Below are 27606 nucleotides of genomic sequence, written 5' to 3'. Positions count from 1 at the left end.
CTTTGTACTTAATCCTGTACACCTTTGCGTGTACTTAATATGCACATTCAAAGGCAGCTTGACACATCTTTGTATGCAAATTATAATAGATAATTTTAGATAAAAAGTTTCGAAAAGAAATCTTTAAAAAAGCATTATAAATAAAAGCAACATTTATCTTAAATATTTCCCATCATTTTTCTAGTTGATCAATATTAAATTGAATTAAATATAAAATGGAAAAGAAGATTAAGCAGTAGAAGGAAGGAAACTCAACAAAATTGTAATTGTGAAATAGGACGGTACGATGTTTTTCCGAATGAATAATTGCGATGCAGCTATTTCACATAATTTTAAGCCTCTTAGCTTACATTGAATAAACAGCTTTCTTATAAAATCTTCAACAACTTTTCTAATATTTCCAAACATTTTTGTAGTTGTTTTAGTAAATGCAATTTTCAGAAAATAAATGTCATAATACTTCCCAATTAAATTTCTAGCAGATTGAAGACCATAGAGATTAAAAATACAAATTCCATTAAATTAAATATATTTACGAAGATTAAACATAATACACAATGCAAATGAAGACCACAAAGTTATGACATTTCAATTTAAAGTTAAACTTTTAAAATAGGAGCTTGGAAATTAACTTATCTATCAAAAAAGCAATAAAAAAAAGAAGCCATATAAGTTTATATTAAATAAATACCTTCATAAATTAAACAATGAAGAAAAAAAAAAGATTAAATTCAATTAAATTGAATAACAATTAAACAAGTTTTGTCAGAATTGAAGTAGTATGAAGAAACGAAACTTTTAAAATAGATTTCTTTGCCCAAAAATTTGCTAGTAGTTGAAAGCTTAGTTAAAATTACAAAGCACAGAAAGCAGATTAAACTCAAAGAAACTGCGAAATTCAAATGAAATAAAAATCAAACAAATTTAATCAGAATCAAAAAAGTATAAAGAAACGAAACTTTTTCAACTGATTACTAATTATAGCATTAAAATACAATAATTATATTCAAAGCCTTTCCACATATGCTAACAAGTATTGCCTGCTAAGAAAAAAACTTGCAAGACTTCAAAAAGTTTCATTGAGATAGTTGCAAAACTGAAAAGCAAACATGGTTTTTGTGACTCATCGTTGTACTTTCAAACTTTGTCGGCTTTAGCGAGGACATATAATTACAATACCCGCTTCACAAGGGTATAAAAAGCGAGTGCACAATAAAGAATGCGCATACAAATGTTGCACGCTTTCACAGTTGCCACGCAGCACTGTTGCAAGTTGCCTGCTGACTGTACGACGTGAAATTGAAGTTCTGCTCAAGTTCGCAGCAGAGCAGAGCCGAGTTGAGTTCATTTATGCTTAATGTCTGCCGCATTTTTAATGGCATTCTCAATCTTTGCCGGACTTCGCAGTGCCATGTCCAAGTAGATGAGGCTGATGAAGGAACACAGATGAAGTTGAGGCAGAGGCTGAGGCTGAGGGAAGGCTAACAAACTTTTTTGTCTTTGCCTCTCTCTGCCTCGCTCTCTTTCTGATTTGCCACCAAACTTGCCACCATTTCACTTCAGTTTGAAGCCGCCTGCAACATAATTATGCTAAAATTTGTTGTGCCACACAATTTCTTTCTTTTTTCTCCTTCTCCGTTTGCTTTTTGGACTGGAACTGCGACTGGGATTTTCCGTTTTTACCATCATCGTTTCTTTTGCAGTTTGTTTTTGGTCTCTTCGCATTTTGTACGTTTGCATGTTTTCCTTTTTTGGCCCATTGAGGCGACTGCTGAGCAGGCCCTGTGCACTTATTTTTTCTCTGTTTTGTCGGATTATTTTCTCTGGTCTATTACGTTTTGCCCCCAGGATAAAGTCGAGTCGAGCCCGAGCTCGAGCTCGATTTGCTTCTTTTATGCATGAACGCTGAGCGTCTTAATGTTTAATACTTTTTGGTTTGTCTTCGTTTAACTTAATTAGTTTTAATTTGCCTCCGCATGTCCTCCTACCCCTCTCCCTCATCCCATCATCCCACGCAACTAAGCAGCTCAACTAACTCAGAACTTGAGCATAAATTATCAAATATACATACTTATCAACGTTATATATAAATGTGTAGCAACAAATAGCAAGACGGACACTGTAAGGCCTTTTGGCGAACCCCTGATGTTGACCAGAAACATGCCCAAGAGTCCTGAGAGCAGTCAGGACGAGTCCAAAGGCAACAAGCGACGCCTTCGTTTGAATTGAATTGAAAAGAAAAGAACACGAAAATGAAATGAAAGAGGAAAAAACTCTGCCCAACAATGAACAACTGTAACAATTGCTGCTTAGTTGACGACAACAACAACAACAACAATTACAACTTAATTTAATTTGATTATTTTAATGTAGTTACTATATTTAATATTTTAGTTTTGTGTTTTTAGTTCTCCCCTCACTCTAAAAATGTAGTCTTAAATGCAGCACAGTAATTATTATAAAATACTCAACTAATCTATCAATATAATATAAAATATTATTTAGTTAGTCTCAGTTCTAAATAATAGCTTAAATGTTCTGCGCTACATATTAAATGTATTTTAAAGTATTTTAGTACTCGTATTCTCTATTCATTATGCACATCACTCTGTACTTATGTTTCTCTATCAATGTTGTAAATACCACACACACGAAAAACAATTAAAATATATAATAAAAATAATAAAAACGAAAACCAAAATGTGAAATATACATTTGCAGAATATTTCAGATGTCGAGTCAAAAGAATCGCAACACAAAACACAAACTAGCAAAATGTTTTTCCCAACTTTATATTACACACATTTTATGCACGGGGCGATTTAAAAAAAAAACACACACACATGAACACCTTTGCTGTCTCATTTAATGGAAACGTGTGTTGAATGTTGCTCTGTTGCCAAATACTTTTACTCTAACTCGAACATCACAACTACAACTAAATGTTATAATTTAGTTTTTTAAAAAATCTACTTTCTGTTCTTTAGCTAAAATATAAATGAAAACTAGTACTAGAAATTTGATTTCCATTTTCAGTTTCAATTTTTGAATTTTGTTTCTTAGAGCTGTAGCTAAATTACATCTACTTTAGATACATTATATACTCAAATCTCCAAACTGAACAAAACGAAATTAAATTGCAAATTTTTTTCATACATTTTATTGCTTTTTTTGACGTAAAAATCGAAAACAAAATAAACCAAAAACTCATGTTGCGTGTGTCTGTGTCGCGTTATTGTCCAACACACACAACACTGTCCTATCGAAACAATAATGACAACAACAACAACAACAGCACCGCACTCACCGCGCCGTCAAAAGTTGAACTTACGCATGAAATCGTTAAGCTTGGACTCACCCGAATCCTCGGAGCTTCACGGTCAGTTTAGGCGTCGCCAGCATCTGCCGGCGAACGCCGCCTCGACATCCAGCGGCTACTACCATGGCGGCTCTGGAGGCCATCTGGAGCACAGTACTCCGCCATCGAACAACAGCCGGCTGCACTGTAAGTAGCAATCCAGTTCCCGCTCACCCTCTCCGCCTCCCGTTTAACACACCGACTGGAGTTGCACCTCAAATGAAAATCAAATGAAAATCGAAGTGAAAAAATCTAACTCGAAATGCAAATGCAAAGTAAAAACCTTTACTAAACTGGGCGCCAAATCTCTCACTTCTACTATCGAACTTTCTCTTCAAACTGATTCTAACACTTGACTCTCGCAAGCTTAAAAACAAAGTCAATGAAATAAAAAAAAAAAAAAATCAAAGTATCATTCATCTTTGCGTAACAATTGCTTAAATAGTTAAACATTTTTGACAAGTAGTTACATTTTTGTTAAGTATCTTTTAGTATGTTTCGTTTTAAAGTAGCTTTTAGCTTTAAAGTAGAATCAAATTGAATTTGAAATTTTGAACTTGAATTTGAATTTGAATTTGAAGCAGATTTATAAATAAACGTTGAAAGTTTCACATTGCTCACATTACAGACAGTCAGTCATAAAAACTCATTTTCCAAGTAGTTGCGCAGAATATTTTCAACTTAAGGCTTCATTTGAATTTCAACCAACGTCACGAACAAAAAAGTATTTCTCAAGCACCAAAGCAAAAAACAAAAAACAAAAAAACAACTATCAATATCGCCTTTTTACTTTTCCTGCTATTTTCTGTAAATGTATCTTTAACTTCTAACTGTATCTTTAACTGTAACTGTATCCTCTATTTGTATCTTTGTAATTTTCTATCATATTATTCGTGCATTCAATTAACTGACAACAACAACCACACATTGAGAGTGTGTGTGCGTGTGTTGTGCATGTCCTTAATGCCATCACAGTTGGCCATTAACGCTGCCCTTTTCTCACTATCTCTTTTTCTATGTCTCGCATCCATATCCATTACAGCGCCATCGAGCCCCTCGCATCCGGGACGCAAGCTCCTCTATGCCACACGTGGCATGCGGGGCGGCAGCGTCGATTTGCCCGACGAAATGGAGAAGTCACAGTCTTCGGCCAGCACATCGCCTTGCCTATCACCAGTAAGACATGCCCAGGTATTCCCCCCGTTTAATGCTTTCCCAATCTCCTCGTTTTGTTTTCTTTGATTTCTCTCTCTCGCTCACTGTGCGTTTCTCACATTGTTATTGGTTTGCAATTTGTTTTGGTTTTGCTATCATGTTTATGCCTGAGTTATAATGTGCTTCCAATTTCAAGAAATCGCATCGTCTGCTGCCCACCAATCTGTATGTCATACTCTACAACTTCAAGGCGAGACACGCCGACGAGCTGGACCTCAAGGCTGGCTATAAGGTGAGCTATCATTGGCTATAAACATATATTAAAGAAAGTTTTCCATTTAGACAATGAAGCTTAGTATGGTTTTCTGAGAAAATTAAACGGAAATCCAATGGTGAATAGTAAAGGGATAATAATATAGTTAAATTTTAAGTTAATAAAGTGCTTTAAATTTATTTAAATTTAAAGATAAATTCAAAGGCAAGTAGTGTATGAATTAAAAAAATGATATTAAATAAAATAAATTATATTTGTATATGTAAATAAATCAAACTTTGACATTTCAAATATTTAAAATCGCTGTTAAAAAGCTTAGGGGCAGACTGTAGTTTAGCTTATTAAATATAATGTCAATGCATACGAAAGGTAAATAAATAACTTTATGAATTGTATGAACACAAACTAACATAAATATACATTTTTTGTGCAAAGTATTTCATAATACAAAAAAGAAACGAAAGTAAAAAGACTTCAAAGCTGTTGCAGCCATTGTTAAATTGCATCAGCAACATTTCAAGGCAATGTTATAAATGGCGAGATATTAGTCAAAGGCGGAGCAAACACAGCTTTTAATATACCCTTTGTTGACTGTGTGCACAGAGTATTAATATGCTGCGCACATATTTTTGCATTGCAGTAAATAAATAAATAAATAAAACGCTTTGTTTAATCCGCTAAACTCGACGTTTACCGCGCGCATACAAACGAACGAACGAAAAAAATAAACAACAAAAACAAACGGGGGAGATGAAGCTGAACAAAGGCAGCCAGGAAAATGGTCTGGATGAAAATCAGGCGCAGGGAAAACGAGAAGGAATGGGAAAGAGTAGTGGGAGCATATGTAGAGAGAGGATATACACAGTGTGTTTATATAACAATATATTCAATATGAGCAAAAACAATCCTAGAAATAACTGGTTCATTTATAATGTACACAGCGCATTTTTATTATGTGCCCAGAACAAAGCGAAGCAAATCGCTAGACGATGGGTAAAGAGAGAACGAGAAATGGGTGGAGAAAGTAGGTGAAATAGAAAAGAAAAATACAATAATAGTTGGGGCGGATTGTGTACACATTGTGATTGCCAATGCCATGCCGATTGCTATTGCGATTGTGGATTGCGGATTCCAATTGTGAATTGCAAACGGCGAACTGCGATTTGCGATTGCGTATACGCCCCCTTGGCCCCCGCCGCTGGCTGGTTGACTGGCTGGGCAAATTGTTGCAAATGATTTACATATGCATTAGCTGCGGCTTGTTTGTCCTTGCTTTCGGATAAGAAGCTTGCCTAATGGCGCCTGCTTTAATCCCCCCACTCTCACCCTCTTTCACTTTTCATCGCAGGTGACAGTCATCGATACCTCGGATCCGGATTGGTGGAAGGGCAAAGTGCTGGGACGCGTTGGCTTCTTTCCATCCAAGTACTGTGTGCGTCTCAATGCCAACGAGAAGCCGCTGCAGGTGACACACAATCTGCAGGTGTCCGATGGCGAACGTGGCGAGAACATGACACTGCTGCGAGATCAGATTGTCATTCAGGTGAGTGCAAATCATCCCGGCTAGCAAATCAACCCCACTTTCAATTCAATTACGCATTCCTCCCCCTCTCGCCACGCACAATCAAGACTGGCGATGAGGTGAACGGCATGGTGATGGTGCGCTCGGCGGACAACCGGCAAGGCTTCTGTCCCATCAAGTATCTGCAGGAGGTGTGACAGCCAGAAGAGGAAGAGCCGCCTGCTAAGTCATCAATGCAAACGTCGCGTGCCGATGCAAGCGACAAGACCAAGCGTAGAATTAGAATCGTAGTTTCCGACAACAACTTAGCACAAGCCTCCCCCTCAGCACCGCCACCGCCACCGCCGTCAACAGCAACAGCAACCACAGCCAGCACACATCACACACATTTACACCATTCGCCGAGCCACGAAACGAAACGCCTGAACATCGAGTACAGCGATGCCGATGGCGGACTCATTTGGGACAAAGACAAGGATGTGCTCATACTTTCGGGCCGCAATAAGAACGACAAGAACTGGGAGAACTGGGAACGCATACGCGAACAAAAGCTGGAGAAAATGAAGAACATCTGCTTCGAGAGCTATCGCCAGTCGAAACGCGACAAGCTGCTCCTCTCGAAGCCGCGACCCAAGCAACTCGACTCCACCTGGTACACGGACAACATTTACTCGAATCGCTCCGACGATCTCGATGAGGATTATGTGCCCGATTGCCTCAAGTACGGCAGCTACAGCAATCGCATTCTACGCGACATTCATGAGCAGGACGAAAAGTATGCCGACGATGCGCTGCCAATGCGCGAGCGTCGAGGCGAGGGCGAAGGCTCGCCGGGCTATGGACTGCAGCGCTCGAAGAGCTGCAAGGAATTTCAGTATCCCAAGTCGCAGAGCTGCTGCTTCGAGGGCAACGTGTTTGAGGCGGGCGGCAGTGGAGGAACGGGAGCGGGCGCAGGGACAACCACCGCCACCACATCCATACTGAAGAATCGAGCTGGTGTGCCGAAGTCTTACTCGTTCAGTGCCTCCACCAAGACGATGCCCTTCGACATTATCGACTACGAGCTGCCGCCTGCCTCGAATACGAGGAGAGAGAAACGCGAGGCCTACAGACGCAGCATGAACATGCTGTATAGCAATAGTCTGGATGAACGCACTCTAGCTCACAGCTGCTGTGCACGGGATCAGTGCACGAGTGCCAAGTGCCTGCTGGATGACATCTATGCGGGGGGAACGCGACGGGGTGGCTATGGCGGTGCCGCTGCCAGCGGTGGCAGCAACAGGAATCTGAATTTGAACATGAACATGAATCTGAATCGCAATCTGCCGCTGCGTTCGCCTGCGGATTGGCTGTTCGATGAGCGCAGCGCAGATCGGGCTGATCATCGTGGACGTGGCGGCGTTGCCCACGGCCACGGCCACGGCCAGCTGCCGCCCACGGTGATCTGCTGCTGTGCGACGGATGACTATTGCTGCCATCGCCAGCCACAGCACCGGGCCACAGCAACCGCAGCCCGGCCAAGTCGTGCTGCCCAGCATTGTCCTGGCCATCACCCTGCTGCCGAGGAGGAGGAGCACATGCACTGCCGCTACGACACCGATCTAGAGCAGTTCATACGCGCCGAGCGGGATCGTCTGCTGCTGCAGGACAAGTTCCTCGACGAGGACGAACGCTATTTGGCCCAGGGACACAGCTATGCGCCAAGTCACGGCTATGCACAGCGTCCGACGCGTAGTAAATCGTTGCTGGAGGTGCAGCCACCGAATCTGTTTGACGATGACAGCTGCTCGGATACGACGGAAATCGATCTGGAGGATTTTAACATTGATCTGGAGAAGTACTGGGAGCAGCTGGACAAACCGCCCAGTCCCATCAACATGGACATGCGTCGCAATATGCACAGCAGCTTGAAAGTGAAGAACGTCAATGTGCGTTGCTACAACAATGGCCAGCCGATCGATATGCATGATCGCGAGCACGAGCGTCTGATGATCAAGAAATCGCTGCTCGAGGGCATGCCTTCGCCGCCGCAGCACGATTCGAATGGCGGGGCTTTTTTTGAGAATGCCGCTGGTCCGCTGCACCATCCACACCATCAACACCAGCATCTCCAACAACAACAGCAACATCAGCACCAGCAGCAGCAGCTTCAACAACTTCAACAGCATCCGCATCAGCATGCCCATCATCATCCACACCAGCGACATCATGCGCCATCAGCATACTCCCATGGCTATGGGCATAAGGTGTATCCGAGTGCAGATACTCTGCCTTCGTATCAGTACAACAACTTTTATCCGGAGCACACGACGCTGGGCAGTGTGCTCACCCAGCAGCCAACGGCGGGCATTCATCACGCCTCCGCCGGCGGACATTCGGCATTGAGTTTGATCAACAACATCTTCTCCATCTATAAGCCGAACAAATACTCGCCGGAGAACTGTCAACTGAACTATGAGAGCAAACCGGAGCCATGTAAGAAGATGAATGTGCCAAGCACGCGGCGACCGCTCGGCGCCGTCTCCAGCAACACGAGTCATGGCCATGAGCAGTATCTGCACTCGTCGATGAAGCGGCCGCTGTTGGTGAGCGCCGATCAGCCGCACTTTAAGATCATACCGGAGAAGACGGGACTGAAGATATCGCCGCTGTTGGCCTATGATGAGTATGGAGGCGGTGACAAGTCACATCACAGACTGAGCAGCACCGCACGACCTTTGATGCTTCCGCACTGATGGTGCTGGACCTTTCCGTGGTATGGTAATGGTAATTATTGTTAGTTATGCCCACAGCGACTGCCGAATGAACTCTCTCCAGCTAACAAAACAGCAAACAACAAAAAGCTAAAACAAGTAGTAGAACAACATGAACAACAATCCAAAAGACTCGCTCGTTTAGCAGCAATTAAATATTATATGAGAAACAACAAACAACCAAACAACCAAAAAAAGAAAAAAAAAAAACAACAAAAACAACAACAAAAAACGCACAACTTGGCCCAGTGGCTCAAACAAAATGTTGTAGTGGCATCGACACCCAGATTCCCACTTTCCCAACTCCTTATCCGCTCCTTTTCTTCTTCCATTTCCAAAAACTCCTTTCGTCGTCGTCGCTGTCGTCGTCGTCGGAAATGCTTTTGGTTTATGTTTGAAGCATCATTTCATCGTTTTGTCTGACACAATTCCACAAAAGCCACCACCACCACCAACAACAACGACAACAACAACAAGAACAACAATAACTTGAACAACAACAAACACCATCACCAACAACAACAACAACTGCGCCATACCATTGGAAAATATTAAGTATACAACATGGGAGACACGTCTTAGAGAATATTAGCAGAATATTTAGGAATACGAAGAAGAAGTAGTGATGCATGATGAAAGCAAAGTAAAGAAAGAGCATATCCAGCTCGGCTTAAACATACTCACACACACACACATACACACAAACATACACACACACACACAAGAACACACATTCAGAACAAATGTGCTTTTAATCCGCTTGAAAAATCGCCGCATATAGTTGATATATAGTTCAGATATACTTACAATATATATATATATATATACAAATATATATGTACCACTAATTTTTCGAGCAACTTTTAAGCAATCAGGAGGAGCGTACTTAATATACATATACTATATATAGATGTATAGACGTATATTATAGAGAGATGAACTACAACTATATGATAGTTATGTAAGTCATTCCATATCCGTGTTTCACGTTTGTATTTAGGACTACAACAACATTAAGAACAACAACAGAACAAGAACAAGAACAAAGGAAAACCGTACCGTATCGAAGTGAACGCATTGTATACCCTGTAATCTTGAAACCTGTAGCAGCTAAGCGAATTTTTATTAACACTAAACGAAACTAACAAAACTATTGTCGATAACGATTACGATAACGATAACACGAACTATAGCGATTTATCGTTCGGAAGTTTTGAACAAAATGGTTAATGATTTGAGACAAACATCGTTTTTATTGCCACGAAATTTTTTCTATTTTTTATACCAAAAACCAAAAAAAAAACTTACATACATATATAGTATATTAAAATACTAAAACTAACAAAAAGTACATTTCGATATGAAACGTTTATAAGGCTTAAAACTCAATATATGTTGCGGCTTCTAGGAGAACAAACAACCAAACCAAACCAAACTAGATTTGTATGTATATAAGATGAGATGAATACTATGAATACTTTTGAATACTCGTGTTATGATTGTACTTTTATGATGTATGCGTATCCACTGGCCTTATTTATTCAAACCAAAGCAACGGAACAAAACTAAATGCAACACAAACAAATGAGCTGAACACAAACACACACTTTGACACACACATACACAAATACACATACATACACATGCACTTAATATGTGAATTTATTTGCGTTGAACTTTTGAGCGCACTTGAGAATTAATTTTAAGGCTTTGCGTTGATTTTGTTGATTGTTTTTTGGCGTCCAATTTTACAAGAGTACATAAGTATTATAAACTAGCGTGAGTAGCGAGTAAGTGTCTGACGAGTAATGAATAACGAGTAGCGAATAACAAGCGAGAAGCAAGGAACATTAGAAAGTAAACAAATGCATCGTAATCGTATTTGTATTTGTATTTGTAGTAAATAAGACAAAAAGCGAAGCAAACCAAACAGTTTTAGCACGTAAACGTGCAATCAATTTTGAATTTGAATTTATTTTTAATGACTTTTGAAGAAAAACAAACAAAAAACAAAGATATAAAAACCAAAAAAAAAAGAAAAAAATATAGAAACATTTTATTAGATAACGTTTTCTATCCACATTGTTGTTGAACTACTTATACACAAGAAAACACAAACACACAGACAGACAGACAAAAAGACAAAAAGACAGTCAGAGACAGGTGCAGATTGTGCGACGTGTATTATTAATCTAAGTGTACCCCTATGGCCTATTAGTCAATAAGTAATCCAATTTTCTACATAGACTACAACAACTACAACAAGAACAGACACAAGAAATTTATGCACCAAAAATCAATGAAACAAATAAACAAAGAACACATCGAGCACTCATTTAACGATAAAAAAAAGTATATACATATATAGATGATATTTAGACTATATACATAACATATATTATATGATTTAGTTGTGTAAGCGAGGATGTAAGTCAAGTGTAAAGTGCAGTGACGACGATGCAAAATGAACATGAACATGAACATGAAAACGCCCAAATCTTATGAGTATGTAATTAATAGAGAAATACTGAAAAAAAACCAAAAGTAAATTCAAATCTGCAATGCCCAAAAAATAGAACCACAACAACAACAAACCAGAACGTTCGCTCCGTCATTGGAGAAACGGGAAATGCTGAAATTGGCAATTAAGTAAATTTAGAGATAATTGAGAATAAATAAACTTACTACTTAGCTGGTAAATTTTGTAGCAGCCTCGTCCGATTCCTTCTGGAGAATTAAAAACAAGGATTTCATTTTCATGCTGAACGGCGAGACGAGGCTGTCTATACACATATTTAATGCATCATTTTGTTTAGATTGTAATATTGTTATAGTTACGATTACGATTACGATTGAGATGGATTGAGAATCACATAATATTGTACTTGTATGTTATTGCTTACCTTATATTGCATATATATACATAGAGTAATCGGTATTCGGTGTAGGAACGCAAGGAGAAGAAGAAACCTTAAAGGCAGAACATAGAACGATTGTAGCAAATTTACATCTAAATTACGATAACGAAAACAAGATACACATAACGCATACGCATTCAGCATATGGCATATAGAACATACATATATAGTTAAGAGATCCCGGCAAAAAAAGAAAAGAAAAAGCAAAGATATCAATGCAACTTACATATATCAAAGACAAATACAACTAAAACACGTAAAAACGAACAACAAACAGTAAATCCGTAAAACAAAAAATTTAAAGGCAGCAACTAGAGCAACAAATAAAGCGTAAATCAATTTCAAACAAGTAAAAGCGAAAGGAATGACAACAATACTTAACTCATTTAGCACTTCATGCAAATTTAAATGTGAAATTTTGTCCTTATCCTGTCGATAAACCTTCCCCCATCATGCTCCTTTCCCAGGCTAACCTCTGACCAAACTCTTCATTTAACTGAAAAATAAAACAAAAATGATGTTGAAATTCGATGTAAAAAAATATTAACTGACTTTTCATTTATGGCAAGCGGGATTTCTTTATAAGTACGTATGATTTTAAAATTCATTTACAGTTAACAAATCAGCGTAAGTATAGTATTTAAATTGTGTCAAGAGTCGGATTCAGCGGAAATATTTTAATGCGCACAAAAGTAGGCTACAGTTTTCACCAACAAAACGGCAGCCGCTCAAAAGTATGCAACGCGTTTTATACATGAAACTTCAGCCGCAAAGTATGTGTGGGAATATTAAGTATACGAAGCTGAATCTGGAACTGCATAAAATAAACCATTCTGCGATTGTATTCAGTAATCCAAATGACCTTCTGACTTCATCCATTGATTACCTTGATTGCCAATTATTCAGTCCTTGTTTAAGGCTTGCAAATTCCAATTAAATAAACTTGTACAGGTTTTGTTTTTATTATGATTTAAATTTATATCACATTAAATTTTACATTAACAAAGATACAAAAAATATACGACTTGTCGTTGTTGTTGTTGTTGTTGTTGTTATTGATGCTTGTCGTGTGTTTTTTCTTTTACATTCAGTATATATTAAAAGTATAGTATGATTACGATTACGAGTAGTTTCTGCGTTGCAAGCAATCGTTTAAATTTCTTTTGGAATTGATTAAAATAGGATTTGTCAGCCGAGCCAGCATGCTTAGCAGTTGGTCAGTTGGACATTGGACGTGTTCATGTTTCTTTTGTTTTTTTGGGTAGTTTTGGGTGCATACATAGTGTTGACCAGCTAACATTAACGTTATACATTTAAAATAGAGTTATACTTACAAATTAGGGCTAATAACTATCAAATTGGTTTTCTAAACTAATTGCATCAGAGTCAGTCAAAGATGTTGGAACCTAAACCTAATCTATTATGCCAGGATGCGCCTTTATTCGGCGACCTTCTTGTCAGGCTTATAGCTAGTTCGTTGGCTGCTCTCCTGGATTTTCTTGTTGTTGTTGTTGTTGTTGTTGCTGGGTTTGTTGTTCTTGCTGCTGCTGCTGTTGCTCTGCCACGGATGTTGCTGCCACAACTGCCGTTGCTGTTGCTGCTGCAGCCGCCGCTGCCGCTGCTGCTGCTGCAGCTGTTGTGCTGGCAACGACGCCATCCAGGGCATTCAAAGTATTGCTACTGGCGGCCTTCTGATTGGGAAAGAGCACCGAGTAAGCTGGCGGTGGATCCAGTTCCTCGTAGTTGGGCGGCGAGGTGGCATTCGTGGGATCCTGGCCAGCTCCATTGGCGGCGGCCAGCGCTGCCTCGCGCTCATTGTTGACCGCATGCTGGGATGCGGATGCTGTAAGTGAACGTATGGATTCAATGTGAGAGCTCAAGCGACAACAGGAAACTGTTCAAAGGGAGGGGGGAGGGTGAACGGAGGATTAATGGCATAAGGCGAAAGTTAGACAAAGACATAGACATTGATAAAGATACGAGAGAGGCATGCGCGATGTAACGATACCAATAAAAAGTCAGCACGAAAACAAAGAAGAAAAACGAAAACAAAAAACTCACATAAATATAAATGTCTATGTCTTACTTGGGCTACAAAAGTGTGCAATTGAACGTACCCCAGAGGCCGCAGATGAGCAGAGCACCGCCGCAGAGGAGCATGCCGAGCATTAGATAGCCCCACGGTCCGTACTTGGACAGATCCGAGTGGAGGCCCGTCCTCGTCGAGTTGCGACGCGTGAATCCGCTGCCGCCAGTGTTCCCATTTCCATTCGCATTCGCATTCGCGTTGCCATTGCTCTCCATGGTGGCATTATCCTGTCCTGACTTGCCATCCGCCTCCGGCGTCTGCTCGGCTCCGATGGCATTCGGTGAACCGTTGGCCTCGCCATTCGGCTTTTTCATATCTTTGGTGTGAACTTTATGCAGCTGCGTTGTCGAATTGCTGTTCGAAACGGAGCTGCTGGCATTCTGTGGTCTTTTGGGTGCATCGTGCAAAAAGAAATTGCGAAACACTTCGAGTGTGAATTGCTCGATCAAATCGGACTCTTTGGCCGATGGCAGTAGACCAGGACGACGCTGCTTATAGCATAACTCGTAGTCCTCATCGCTGTCATACTCATTGCTATACGGGCAATGGCGTATGCCATCGCAGGCCAGCTCCTTGGAGATGCAGAGAATAGGCTCATCGCTAAGGAATTAAATAATCAGTTAACTGAATTTATAGTAAAACATTCCTTTGGTTAGCTTACCCAATCTTCAGGCACTGATGCTTGTTTTGTGCGTCCTTACACTGTTCTCCCTTGCCCAGCACCGTGATCATTAGCTTCGACTTCAGCTCCTGCTGTTCATGCTCCCACACAATGCGCACACGACCGTGGAACAAACGCACAGGATCCTCCATCTCGGAGGCTGTATCCTCCAGCTGACAGGGATCCACGCGCCATTGTGCGGTATGCGGATCCAATGAGCTGAACTGCAAAAAAAAAAAAAGAAAACAGATCGAGATTTAATTGGAGTTTGATCTAATATTTGCACGCGATCGTGCAAACAATTTACGCGCTCAAAATACTTAAACAATAGATTAAAAACGCTGAGGGAGCTAATAAAAAGCACTCAACGCGCTTCACGCCCACAAACAAAGGCAGCGCTGCTCTGACGTGATATAAATTATTTACGCAAATAAAGATCAAAAAACGTGCACAATAAACGATCAACTGCGAATACATTTTGGATATATTTTTCGCATGGCGTTTAACAGCAGCAACAACAACAATCACTGGCAGAAGAATAATGCTAAATTAAATATTTACGCTGGAAAAATACGCGCCACAAAAGCGGTTTTAGGTAGCACATGCGAATGTCTCCCCTGCTCGATCAGGTTACGCGGAGAGTACTACGTGGAGTACTATGGCCAGCGAAATTCCACGCTATTCATAATTATAAATGCATATAATACTACGAGTATAATATGCAAAGCTAAAAGTAACAATTTGTTTAAAAAACAATTTAATATACACAGCGTTGTTGCCAACGAGTTATTTTAAAAAACACGATACAAAAATACCCTAGACTTGAAATAGCATTTAATTTTTATAACGTATAGCATAGACAAAGCATTAAATTATTTCGAAATATTTAATTTGAAAATAACTATTATTAATTACTCAAATATTTACATTCCCATATCTTATACAGGGTATAAACAGCCATGCTTTCAAATCCCCAATGTAAACAAACAATAAATTAGTTTAATAATCTAACAATTAAAAGGCCAAAATGCGTAGAATTTACTATTTATTAGCCATTGTTTAAAGCAATTGAAATATTTATAACTTTTGAGTTTGCGGTAGTGAAATTCAACACACAAATTCGATTAATTTGTGAATTATTAAAAAGCTAATTAAAATTCGCATACAGTTAGCTAATTCTGTCAGAATTATTATTCAACGTCTTTAATTTGATCTAATAAATTGAATAACTCTCTAAATACATTACAAATATTCAATAGAAACTGATAATAGTTTTTCTATTGAATACACGAGCTAATGCATTAATTTTCCCCAAGTAAATGAATCTCATTGCAAATGTGTTCACAATCAACAAAACGGAACTTTGCAAACATTCCGCTGTTGATAACTTTGGGATTGATTGTATAATATCAGATCGAATTAGTCCAGAATTGTTTACAATTCTTAATACCTTTTCTATACAACTCTAAATAATTATCGATCGGCAGAATATTATTTAAGCATTCGCTAATGTAATTAATCGTGCCTAAAGGGCTTGAGTTCAATAGCTGATATAACGGAGCTTGAACATTATCCGAGCAGAGTTAATTAATAATTAATTAAGGGGCTTCAGCTCGACTTCCAGGTGTGGCTATTCAATTAAACTAGCTGCCTGTTTACACCACTTGGGTAAGTAATCATCAGTTGTAGTTTGTATTTTATACAAGTATGTGCATCTCGATTGCGATATGCGATTCTAGTCCGAGAATGTTTATCATTGACTGTGACTGTGACACATTTGCATATGGAGGCGAACAAAGAAACCCCATTTATATCCAGATACAGTTTCAGATACCCATATGGCTAAAGCTCTACCTACCTATGTGTGGCTGCAGATAGAGCTAAAGCCATGCCATCTTGCGATGCGCAGATAGTTGTTTTTTTTTTATGGCCAGAGACTGTCCACGTTCGCATCAATCCGTCTAGTTGTCAGTCATTCAGTCAGTCATTTTGGCAGTCATTGTAGTATTTATGGCATCGCAGCGCAACGCAGCAGCAGCAACTGAAAGTGTTGTCGGTTGTCGGTTTTGTGCGTCGAGTTGTGTTGCGTCGCGTATTTCGTTTCGTTTTCCTGGCCAAATGAGACAAACGTGTTTCAAATACACAAAATGCCCAGAACTCGCACCAAATGCAAAAATGGCTCGAATCGGGCGCGCTTATGCAAATCGCACGCGCTCAGAATATATGTCTCTCACTCGCATCGCATCGTATCTAAGCCAAGCCCCGCATTCTGGAATTGCCAACGAAACCAAACAACCAGCAACTGAGATGCGGGTTAAGAGTTATGTATGTATAATTCTGTTTCCACCGAGTTCAATGTCAACCTTAAAGCGAGACAAGTTGCAGTCTATATAGCGCTAAAGAGAACTTTTTCAATTAACAATAATTGGCGACAATTTCAAATGTCAAAATGCCATGTGAAAACCACAACTAAAAAACAATGTCATTAGACACAACAAAAAAACGAATAACGAATAACGAAAAAAAAAAAAACTAATCACAATTAGCCAAGTTACAATAGGCGAAAGTGCTCGACCATGGCATACCGCGTTGCCATGTTTGAAGCATGTTGAAAACCTTCCGAAATCAAGTCATAGGCTCAATATAAATTAGAATTATATCACGAATCTTTGATGAAGTCACTCGCTGAACTCATGTCATTGTCTCTCTTCAAAGTCTCTCTTTATATACTTCTATCTATTATATATGTTATTTTTTTTTGGGTGAGTTCAATGCTAAATACGTGTACCACAATTCTCACACTTTTCGGTGGTCACGCATGCGCAGCAACAAGACACACACACACACACTAATAACAACAATAACACCCACACCCAAACAATCGCCGCTCACAAGTCAAAATCTAAATTATGCTTTCCGATGGTCAGCTAAAAGCCATTTGGAAGGTGCAACAAATGTCGAACAAACTCTAATTGCAACCTTGAGATCAACATCTTTAACTCGAGCGATAAACAGATTTTCTAGCTGCATAGATTAGTACAACTCTTTCGATTTAAAAATATAGACAAATAAGCAAATGTGCGAGTTCAAACTCTATATATAGTATATTTATAAAGATGTGAAAAGACCAAATCAAATAGAAATATTTATGAAGTTGTTATGCTATTCCCTAAATTCAATATTTGTTTCCTTTTAGCTGCTTGATATTTGCATTTGCTTTCTAAATTTAACATTTAAGTGGTTATACATAACTGCAAAATGTTTTTTGCCACCTCGACTTTAATGCTGTTAGAATGCTAGAATGCTTATCTGTAGCAATAAATTATCTTTTAGTTATGCAAACAAACTTCTCGCTATCAAGACTTAACAAACTATTTCCGTTTAATATATTCGGCATTTAACATTATGCGCAGTATACTATAATATACTGTAGTATAGTATATTGCAGTATTATAGTATAGTATAAAATAGTAGATACATATTTGCGATGAATACTTCAGAAATACAAACGTATATAGTATATTTACTATAATACTGTCTCACAATATATTTCAGTACATAATAGACAATTTTAGTATAATAGTATACTATAATATACTACAGTAAAGTATAAAATAGTATATAGTAGGTAAATATTTGCATACCTATCAGCTATTTATAGTATTTACAATTTTTACAACTATCTGCGAATGCTAAATTCAAATTCTATTTGTTCACTTGATATGCATCATTTGAATTCAAGTTATCTAGAGAGCATTTTACAGATGATTTGCATCGACAGCATTAACAAATTCATCAATATTACGAAGGCCTCGATTTCAATCTGTAGCAATAATGAAGCTTCCACTTACAATGTTCAGGGGACAGGTGCGTCCCGCAATTGTTGCGGCTGAGGTCAGTCCACCTTCAGCTCCTGCTGCTGCTGCTGCTGCTGCTGTGGTATTCAGTCGCTCAATCAGCGTGGACATGCCCGTCAGGGCTGAGGAACCAGATGACAGTGACTGTGGCCTCGCCGTGCTGACAACAGAGGGCATGATGCTCGACACGAAACTGCCACTGGATAGGGACTGAGTGTTGTCGTTGTTGCTGTTGCTGTTGCTGTTGTAGTTGTCATTGTCGGTTGTGTGTTGATTGTGACGCAGCTTGGGCAAAATGAGACGCACAATGAATCCGAAGCTGGGCGGTGCGCTCAGTATGCGGGTGCAGGTGCTGTGCTCAGCTCCATACGAGTCCGGTTTCAATTCAATGATGAGACTCGACTCTTTGCCATCGCTCTCCATGAAATGCTCATGTTGTGCACTGCACAGCGGTTTGAATGTGTGCTGCGACAGTCCACCTGGAAAAAGGTAAAAGTGGAGCACATCAGATGTGTGTGTTTGGTTTGTGTTTGGTTTGTGTGTAACTTAACAAAATATTGCTAATCAGCAGGGCAAACAACCATCTATCTATCCATCTATGTATCATATAGTAAAGCATAGTAATAAATGGAAAAAGACAAGCCCCAAACCAATGATGTCTTGAGCAATGCACTAAAAATAGATCATAGAAATTGAGTGTGAATTATGAATTTCGTCGATGAACGTGAACGTAGTATCTATGACATTCTCGAAATTCAATTAATTTGATGTATTGTATGCGAGTAATTGAATAACTGGCGATACCTCATACAACGAATACTGAGTAGTATACTGAGCTCATAAAATGCCAGTTGACGTTCAGAGTTTCAAGAGTCTCGGCTCAATTATTTTGCACTCGCAGTCGAACTTTGCGCAGCAGAGGTTAAAAATACAACACACACACGCTGTGTTGTTGCACACATATATTTCACAGCAGCAGATACAGATACAGATGCAGACAAAGATACAGCTACAGCTACAGATACAGATACAACTACAGATACCGATACAGCTGCACACACTAGTTAAATTAATAACGCACACATGAGAGTACGCTCAGTGGCTGCTGTTGTTATTATTATTGTTATTGCTGTTGCTGTTGTTAAATATGAAATATTTATTTACAATGTGCCGCCGTCGATGCCATATTCCATAGGAAAACTACTTTTGCATTATATTCTGGGTCACTGACTCAACTCAGCTCGCACTGTGCATTGTGGGCGCTTATTATTATAGTTGTTGCAACATTTTATTATTAAGTTGCCCCCCTTTTTGCATCCCCTTGACCAAAAACCATTGCCATCTCTTCTTGTCGTCTTGTTGGGCAATTACATACGAGCTACCCACCGCTCTTTTTGGCCCATTAAAGTTTTATTCGCCTTCGCGAGTGCAAAAACAATTTGCATTTGTTGTGTGTGTGTGTGTGTTTAATTTGCCAGCTAATTCTCGTTTCGAACTTGACATTAATAGCCAAGTAGCTGACACGTGCTGCACTTTAATAAAGTGCCTCGAAATGTTTGGAACAGCTCCTAAAAGTGCACTTAAAAATGCATTTATGCACTTAATTGTCCAACACACATAACTTGATTAAAAACAAATGAAATTTGTGTCTTCTATGTTCTCCAAGAGCAGTTAATAATGTTGCAACATAATGTGGAACATTCGCACTGCAAAATTACAGCACTCTGTGGGAATGGGAGTGCTACAATTACAATGCGAAAGCTCAAGACTTCTTTTATGTAACGCAAATAAATATAGCATTGTTGCCATAATTGTTAACAACTTATAGATTATCATTGTTCAATTGTTCAATTAACAACTTGCCAAGCTTCCGCAACAATCAATTGTATGTGCAACTGCACAACTGATAATCGTTTAATTACAAGCTTTGAAAGCAGATGTAAGCTCAAGTTTTCAGCAATTGTTTGCTGTCTAGATATAGTGCGAACCTCATTAGATATCACAGAGAATAAATTAATTGATTGGATTGCACTTAAAATATTCAGTTCATGACAATTTTATATTTAACAGCAATTAGCAACAATGATAGCAGATGAAAGATAAGTATTCGCATCAAATTAATTTGCCAAATTTAATAGTTTTAATTCCTGACATAGCTGTAGGGTCTCTGATTTAATTGCTTCGATTATCAATATGGTATATTTTGTACTCTATGGTATATTCAAAATTAAATGTATGGTATATCGTTATGCTAAATACAACTCTTGGTATAATTTGGTCTTATTAATATCTTTATTATGTATAATTTAATAGTAGTATATTAGTATATTGATATACTAAAAACACCTTTAATTAAACATAATTTAAAAATAGTTTTAAATAAATGGTATATTATTATACAAAATACATATTTTGATATACTTCAGTATTAAAATATACTAATGAGGTATATTTTAACGATATTACCGTATTCGCAAAATTTTGCTTTTATTGAAATTAAGTATAGGGTATCTCATTGTCGAACTCACTTAACGCGCTGCCATTTCATTAATCTTTCGATAACGAGCAAGTTAATTAAATTAGAATCGATTATATAAATTATATTAAAGTTCAATATTGTCCATTGACATTTTATGCAGCAAATGCAAATATGTATTATAAATGAGATATAACATATTGCCTAAATTTCTACACTTGTAGGTGTTAATCACATTCAATTAAAACTGGCTTTTAATTGAGTGCTTAATTAAAATCTTAGAAAGCGTAATTTTTGTATCAATTGAATGAAATGTGAGAGTTCAATTAATTGGACTTGACCTCGATGGGCAACCTGTTGGCCCATAATTGATCGACAAGACTTCAAAATGATAATAATTGTTGTAAAAACTATTTTATTCTGACAGCTAACTGCTATCTGTCTGATAAATTGACCCATAAGCCATAACTTTAATCCATTAGCACCAAAAAAACAATGAGGTTTACTGGCAATTTTTTCTTTTTTTTTGGTTTTTTGGTGTTTTTTGTGTTTGGTGGCTGACTGGCTGAATGGCAGCTATAAAAGTCGAGGCTTATGCCACTGAACTCTAGCTTCAGTTACAGCTTGAGCTAATTGGGTTAAAAGCACGCACACAACCACAAGAATACACACACTCACATACACACACACACATACACATATTAAATATAATCGTATAACAAGTTAAATGAGTGTTGTGCTTGGCTGCAACAGCAGACGAGAGACGCATTAAGGTTGATGAGGCTGAAGAAATGGGGGCGAAGAGTAAAGAGGGAATCAGAGGTGGATGGATGGATGGATGGATGGATGGTAGATGGGTTACAGCTGAGGTTAGAATGGGGGTTGGGCAGCAGCAAAACAGCAAACAGCAACAGCAAACGGCGAACTCAGCGAACCACGCAAAGAAAGGGCTGTAATTTCACTTGATTTTTCACCATAAATGTGCCGTTCATAATTTGTCTCAATTTCTAGAGCATAACATGAATAGTAGTATAGTTGCTTTATGTGTTTTTCAGATCTTCTGGGTTTTTTATTTTTTTGCTTCTTTTACTTTTTTGGGTGATTCGAAAGCTGAATGCAGCACAAGTGGCAAGAGGCAAGAGGGAAAAGGCACGAGGCAAGTGGCAAATGGCGAGTGGAAAGTCCAAAAAATTGCTGGCAAAACTGAGTGTTAACTTTGGGAATAGAATTTCGGATTTTCCATTTCGAGCATTTCTCATTTGCATGCGGCGAGTATCTATGCAAATGTAAATGTTGTAAACAAACAAACTACAACATTTCAATTTGTTTTGTCGTATTTACCTTTTAAATTGTTTGTCTAATTCGAGGAAGGTTAGAAGCAGTAACTAAATAAAATTAGATAGCAGCGGCCAACATCACATAACTTGATTACTGACTCTCGCGTTTACAGTGCTTTAAACATTTGTAAATTGCTCTTGGGTGTGTGTGTGTGAGTGTTTGAACAAGTGTGTGAGTGTGTGTGTGTTGATTCTGGCCATAATGCTGCAGCTCTTTGCGTGACGGTCACTTGCAAAAGGGCTCAACAAAAGCTGAGCTGAAGGGCAGTCAATGTTGATCTACAGGTGCCTATAATGAGTGCACTCACACTCACACTCACAATTTATGAGTGTATTCACACACACAGACACACACGCACGCATGCAGAGTGTACTTTAGTTCTGGGCAGTTGTTGTGCTTTGTTTTGGTTTTGTTTACATTTTGGGGTTGGGCTTCAAGCTTCGGCTTTAGTCTGTGGGCGACTGAGAGAGAGATTTGCCTGCCCGCTCATGTGTTAAGCAAAGGCTGTTGGGGTCTCTTGGCGCAGATTGTCAAGCATCTGTTTTGAGTGCCTGTGTGTTGGGCATCACAAATTCTGTGGCATATTCCATGTTGCAAACGTGCAACGCTCACTCATCATAATTACGCACAGTTGCATACAAAAAAACGCACCGACCACAACAGCAACAGCTGAAGCTGAAGCTGCAGCCGCATCAGCAACAGCTCGTCAGCAGCACTCGAAATAAAAAAGTTGTTGTTAAAAAATTACACAACACACACACACATACACCACGCAGTCCAAGTGAGAGCGAGAGAGAAAGAAGAGCACACTTGACGCACAAACAGCTACAAAAAAAATGCGATGAGTGTAGTACTTTTTTTTTTGTTTTGTTTTTATTTACCAACTGAAAATTAGGTCAACTATCAAAGTCAGAACTGCAAGGGTTAAGTGGCAGGCCCACTTCCTCACTCTTCACTCTCCCCTCTCCCCTCTTTCTCCCCCGTACTTCACTCACATCTCGCAGACACACACACAAACATGTTACACTGGTCAACAGCGCCACAATTCCTGTTGGCCAATTTTGCTTATAGGTCAAGCAAATGTGTTGTCATTGTAGTTGTTGTTATTGTTGTTGCTGTTGTCATTGTCGTTGTTGCAGTTGTTGTTGTCGTCTTCGTAGTCGTCGTTTCTCTGTTTGTCTGTTTGCACAGCAGCAACTAACTAAATAAAATAAATTGTACTATAAACAAGACAACAACGTGCAGCAGCAACAGCAGCAGCAACAGCAAAGAACTTGACATGCATTCAGCTTTAACTGATTCTCTTTGCTGCGCTGATGTTGCAGTTGCTGTCGTTGTCTGTTGTCTGTTGTTTGCGTGCAACAGCAACAACATTATTGCAGACAGCCTAACGGCAACTGTTGCTGTTGCTGTTGCTGCTGCTGCTTGTTGCAAGTCGCATTTTGCCAACAGCAGCGTGACCGAGCAATGCCCGAGTGTTGCTTCTAGCCGGTTCAACATGACTCCACACACACACACATACACTAGCACACATACATTCACGCTGCAGTCGACTTGGACTCGCCTGCTGCCTTCTAACGGTCGCATACATAAATCAAGGCGGCCATTTTAGCAATTAGCAAAAAATTACCAACAAAGTAAGTGCTTCTATAAAGTCTGTGAGTGTAAGAGTGTGTGTGTGTGTATGTGTTTGCCTATAACTGTTGGCCAAAATAGTTTGCGCCAATTTTAGATAGTATGGCTGGTGGGCGGTGGGCGTTGGGCGTAGCAACTGCAGTGGCAACAACAACGAGAACAACAACAACAGTTGTAACATCTAGCTGAAGTGTCGCCATTTTTAGTGTGAGAGCGAAGAGAGCGAAGCCAGCTCAGATAACGGTCAATTTGCATTTTAATTGAGCGCTTGTTGACGCTCTGCACATCTTGATACACACAAAAGCTATTGCCTACACATAAAGCTATCTCTCTCTCTCCCCTTTATCTTTCTCTCTCTCTCCACTCTCTGCCTAAACCGCTCTGTTTTTTGCTTTTGCTTTTGTTTTTGCTTACAGTTTTTTGTTGTTACAGCTTTTATTTGCATTTTGTGCGCAAAAAGTTGAACAACTTGGTCTGGTCAACGCATTGTGAGACGAATGAGAAGAAAGAAGGGAACCGAAGTAGAAAGAGGGGGAAGCGGGTGGGCGTGTTGCAGCTAATTGAACTCTTATGACATCAACAGATCAACTGTGCTTTGTGAGTCGAGCCCTGAGGTGCGACGACTTCTTGTTTTTTTTGCTCGTTTCAAAAGCAACGAAAACTACAACAAAAAAAGTTCTAGCTGTCTGGTAACATATTGATGTATGAGTTATGCATATGTATGTGTATGTGTGTGTGTTTTTTTGCTCTTTTTTGTACGCAAATTGATTCAGTAACCGGTTCACACACACATACATACACTTATGAATAATATTATGTATGCATGTTTATTGAACAGATCTGGCAACTTCTTGTGTTTCAACCACATTTGCATAATGTTTTTTTTTTTCATTTTTCAATGCTTAAACTAGCAACAGCAGTTCTGTTAACTTGGCCATCATAATTAAATTTCATTTAATTGAAATGTAATTGGCATAGTTCCCAAATGGAGCGACGAAATAATGTTAAAAGTTCAGCGGAACAACGTTAAAAGCTTCGCTTGTTAACCGACAGACAGAGAGACAGACAGACAGACAGACAGACGGATGGATGGACGGACACTGCAATCGGTTAGGGAAATGGCATAGGGAAAGGGAAAGGGAAAGGTGAATCGGTAACTGGCAACACTGCCAACTGGCAACAGAACTCAACTGAACTCCGCGGCAGAGGCAGAGGCAGAGCGAGAGATGCTCTGCTGGCGTTGCCGTTACTTTTGTTGCTGCTGTTGCTGTTGCCTTTTGCCTTTGTTCTGTGCGCGGCGTAACTGTATTTCAATGACAATGAGGTCGCGGTAGTCGCTCCCTCTGGCTGTCATAGCTATTCTTTTTTTTTTATTTTTGTTTTTGTTTTTGTTCTCTTATTTCTTTAAATTCAGCTTGCTTCAAGTTGTGAATTGTTTTTCTCTTCCCCCTCAGGTTTATCTTTGTTGTAGTATAAAAATAATAATTACTTTTTTTTCATTATTCTCATATTCACATGTCTTAAACTGTGTATTTTGTTTCATTTCCACGGCTTCCGCGTGTATTTACATGACTTTATTGTCATTACGTCTAGGCCATTGCGTCAAATGATTCACGTAAAAAAGACGTAAACGCAATTAAAGATGTAATGCGTTTGTTTAAGACTTAACCAAGAGCACAACAGAGTGAGAACATTATTAATAACTCGCTTGACCAAAATCACAACGATAATAAAACAAAAATGAATAAGTAAATAAAGTAATAAATACCATGTGCACAAATGGAAAAGCAAAACAAAAAAAGATCGAGGCGAGACATTCGTAGAGGAGAGCAACCTCAACTTCAACCGGTTTACGGTTCACGTTCACAAAATTGTCGCACAAAAAAATATAAGAAACAGAATCCAGACAGACGACAACAAGACGAAGAGACAAACAGACCAAAACTGAAAAGCACAAATGACAGTGGTTCACATCAAAAGAGATTACCAGAAACTACTACTAAGAATATGACATAAAAGCACCTTGAAATAGAATAGTGCAAAAAAACGGGCAAATAAAAAAATACAGCACAAAAAAATTAACGACTAACCACATGGCAAATTCGAGAAAAAACTTTAAGAGCTATAGAGATCTCAAGTGCTTAAAAAATAATAAAACGAAAGTATTGAACGCCTGGGGAAGTACCGAAAAAGCGTTGTTATATGGTGAGAAGTTAAAAAAAAGCCTTAGGTTAATAGCTTATCAATTATCAGTAAATCAACTAACCGAAAACCGCTGCACTCTGCACAATGGCAGCACTGGCGGCCAGCAAGGTGAGCAGCGCCCAGGCGCTATAAATTTGCAAAATGGCATTACTGCCAATGGCTGCGGTTGCGCCGCTGCCGACGCCGACGCCAACGCAGCGTCGATTTTGCCGCTGGCGCACGCAGCTGACGCAAATGCTCGTCGCATTCGTAGTCGCAGTCGCAGCAACCGCCATTTTAGTCTGGATGTCTTAAGTTTCAGTTATATATGTTTTTTTGCAGTTGTTATTGTTGTATTTGTTTTTGTTTGAGAAAACGGCTTTTCAGTGGCGCCGATTGCGGTTTCGTTGTAGCTTGAGTTTTGCAGCTGCTTCACTTTTATTTTGATTTTCGTCGTTTCTTTGGCGCATTACAAAACACAGTTTGACTTTTCACTCGGCAAAAGGCCAATTGCATAATCCGACTAGTTCGATATCGATATTTCGATTTCCACTTCACTCGCGCTCACATAAATTCTACACATTGATTGACAAATATACACCAAATTATAACGTCACACAATTGTTTAATGTTAATGCACTCTCGCGGATTTTCTTTTCCTTTTTATTTCGTTTCGGTTTTATTTTATTTTTTTTTTTTTTGGAGACTGAGTGTGAGACTGGGACTCGGCCAAGCTCTGCGCCACCCTCGACTCTCAACTACGCTTCGTGTGAGTGTGTGAGGAGCCCGATGACGAGTTGAACTTGCTGCGACGAATGATCGAATCGAACTGAGCGCAGCTTATGGCGCTGTCAGTCGACGATGCTTCGTGATCGCGCTTCGTTAGTGCTGCTCGCCTCGAGTTCGCTCTCCCGCTAAAACTAGCTATTTTCCGCTTCGATTGCTGTGAGAGTCAGTTACTCTGTCTCCATGCTGGAAGTTTGCTTTTGGGGCTATATCGAATTAATTCGATGACCTATTTATTTAGCTATATATTATATGTAATGTTTTTATGGTTTCGGATTTCATTCAGCCTTTTAATTATCAAAAGTCGGCATCGCTATCGTCTTAGTGCCTTGCCAAGCCAAGTGAAGCGCTAAGCTCAGCTGTAAAGTTTTAAGCTCGCTCTTCGCTTGACTTTTGGCTCTCTTAAATTTAGCAAAGCTGCTCGTAAACATCTCACAAGCAACACAAAACAAAAACAACACACGGCACACAGCACACAGCAGACTGACAGACAACTGTAACGTTACAAATCAGCTAACAAAGCAGACACGCGCAAAGAAGCAAAACAAAAAGGAGAAATCGAAATCTTTTGCACACAAATAAAGTCCAAGCTGAAGCTTC

At 39.3% G+C, this 27606-nt stretch overlaps 2 protein-coding genes across 4 annotated transcripts in view; one reads left to right on the top strand and one right to left on the bottom strand.

Annotated features, from left to right (window-relative positions):
* LOC117571211 (uncharacterized) overlaps positions 1–12261 on the top strand; it is a 73578-nt gene extending 61317 nt beyond the window's left edge. The window contains 5 exon segments of the mRNA XM_034253257.2: positions 3296–3505; positions 4401–4534; positions 4710–4805; positions 6136–6330; positions 6417–12261. Coding sequence (XP_034109148.1) covers positions 3296–3505; positions 4401–4534; positions 4710–4805; positions 6136–6330; positions 6417–9044 — 3263 coding nt within the window. The 3' untranslated portion in view covers positions 9045–12261.
* Positions 12262–12918: 657 nt separating this feature from the next.
* On the bottom strand, positions 12919–27060 carry LOC117566641 (uncharacterized). Of its 3 annotated transcripts, none has more exons than XM_052005243.1 (5): positions 26303–27060; positions 18582–19066; positions 14731–14954; positions 14098–14669; positions 12919–13874 (listed from the first exon to the last, which is right to left on the bottom strand). In XM_052005243.1, exons 1-5 carry the CDS (start codon positions 26514–26516, stop codon positions 13450–13452), a joined length of 1920 nt encoding a protein of 639 aa, XP_051861203.1. In that variant the 5' UTR covers positions 26517–27060; the 3' UTR covers positions 12919–13449. The 3 variants fall into 3 exon arrangements, with proteins under 3 accessions (XP_051861203.1, XP_034102074.2, XP_051861204.1); XM_034246183.2 differs by having other exon boundaries at positions 12919–13823; positions 26303–27059; XM_052005244.1 differs by having other exon boundaries at positions 13675–13823; positions 14067–14669.
* Between the last annotated feature and the right edge of the window lie 546 nt (positions 27061–27606).

Source organism: Drosophila albomicans, chromosome 3 (assembly GCF_009650485.2).
Source record: "Drosophila albomicans strain 15112-1751.03 chromosome 3, ASM965048v2, whole genome shotgun sequence".
NCBI lineage: Eukaryota > Metazoa > Arthropoda > Insecta > Diptera > Drosophilidae > Drosophila > Drosophila albomicans.
Note: the sequence above shows the minus strand (reverse complement) of the source record. Positions and strands in the feature narration are given on the sequence as shown.

Bases quoted from the DNA above. Each gene is read 5' to 3' on its own strand.
- LOC117566641 (XM_052005243.1), bottom strand. From the start codon at position 26,516: ATGGCGGTTGCTGCGACTGCGACTACGAATGCGACGAGCATTTGCGTC. The intron at 19,067-26,302 runs GTTAGTTGATTT...ACCTTTTTCCAG, and splicing joins GCAGAGTGCAGCGGTTTTCG to GTGGACTGTCGCAGCACACA. The intron at 14,955-18,581 runs GTAAGTGGAAGC...TTTTTTTTGCAG, and splicing joins GCACCTGTCCCCTGAACATT to TTCAGCTCATTGGATCCGCA.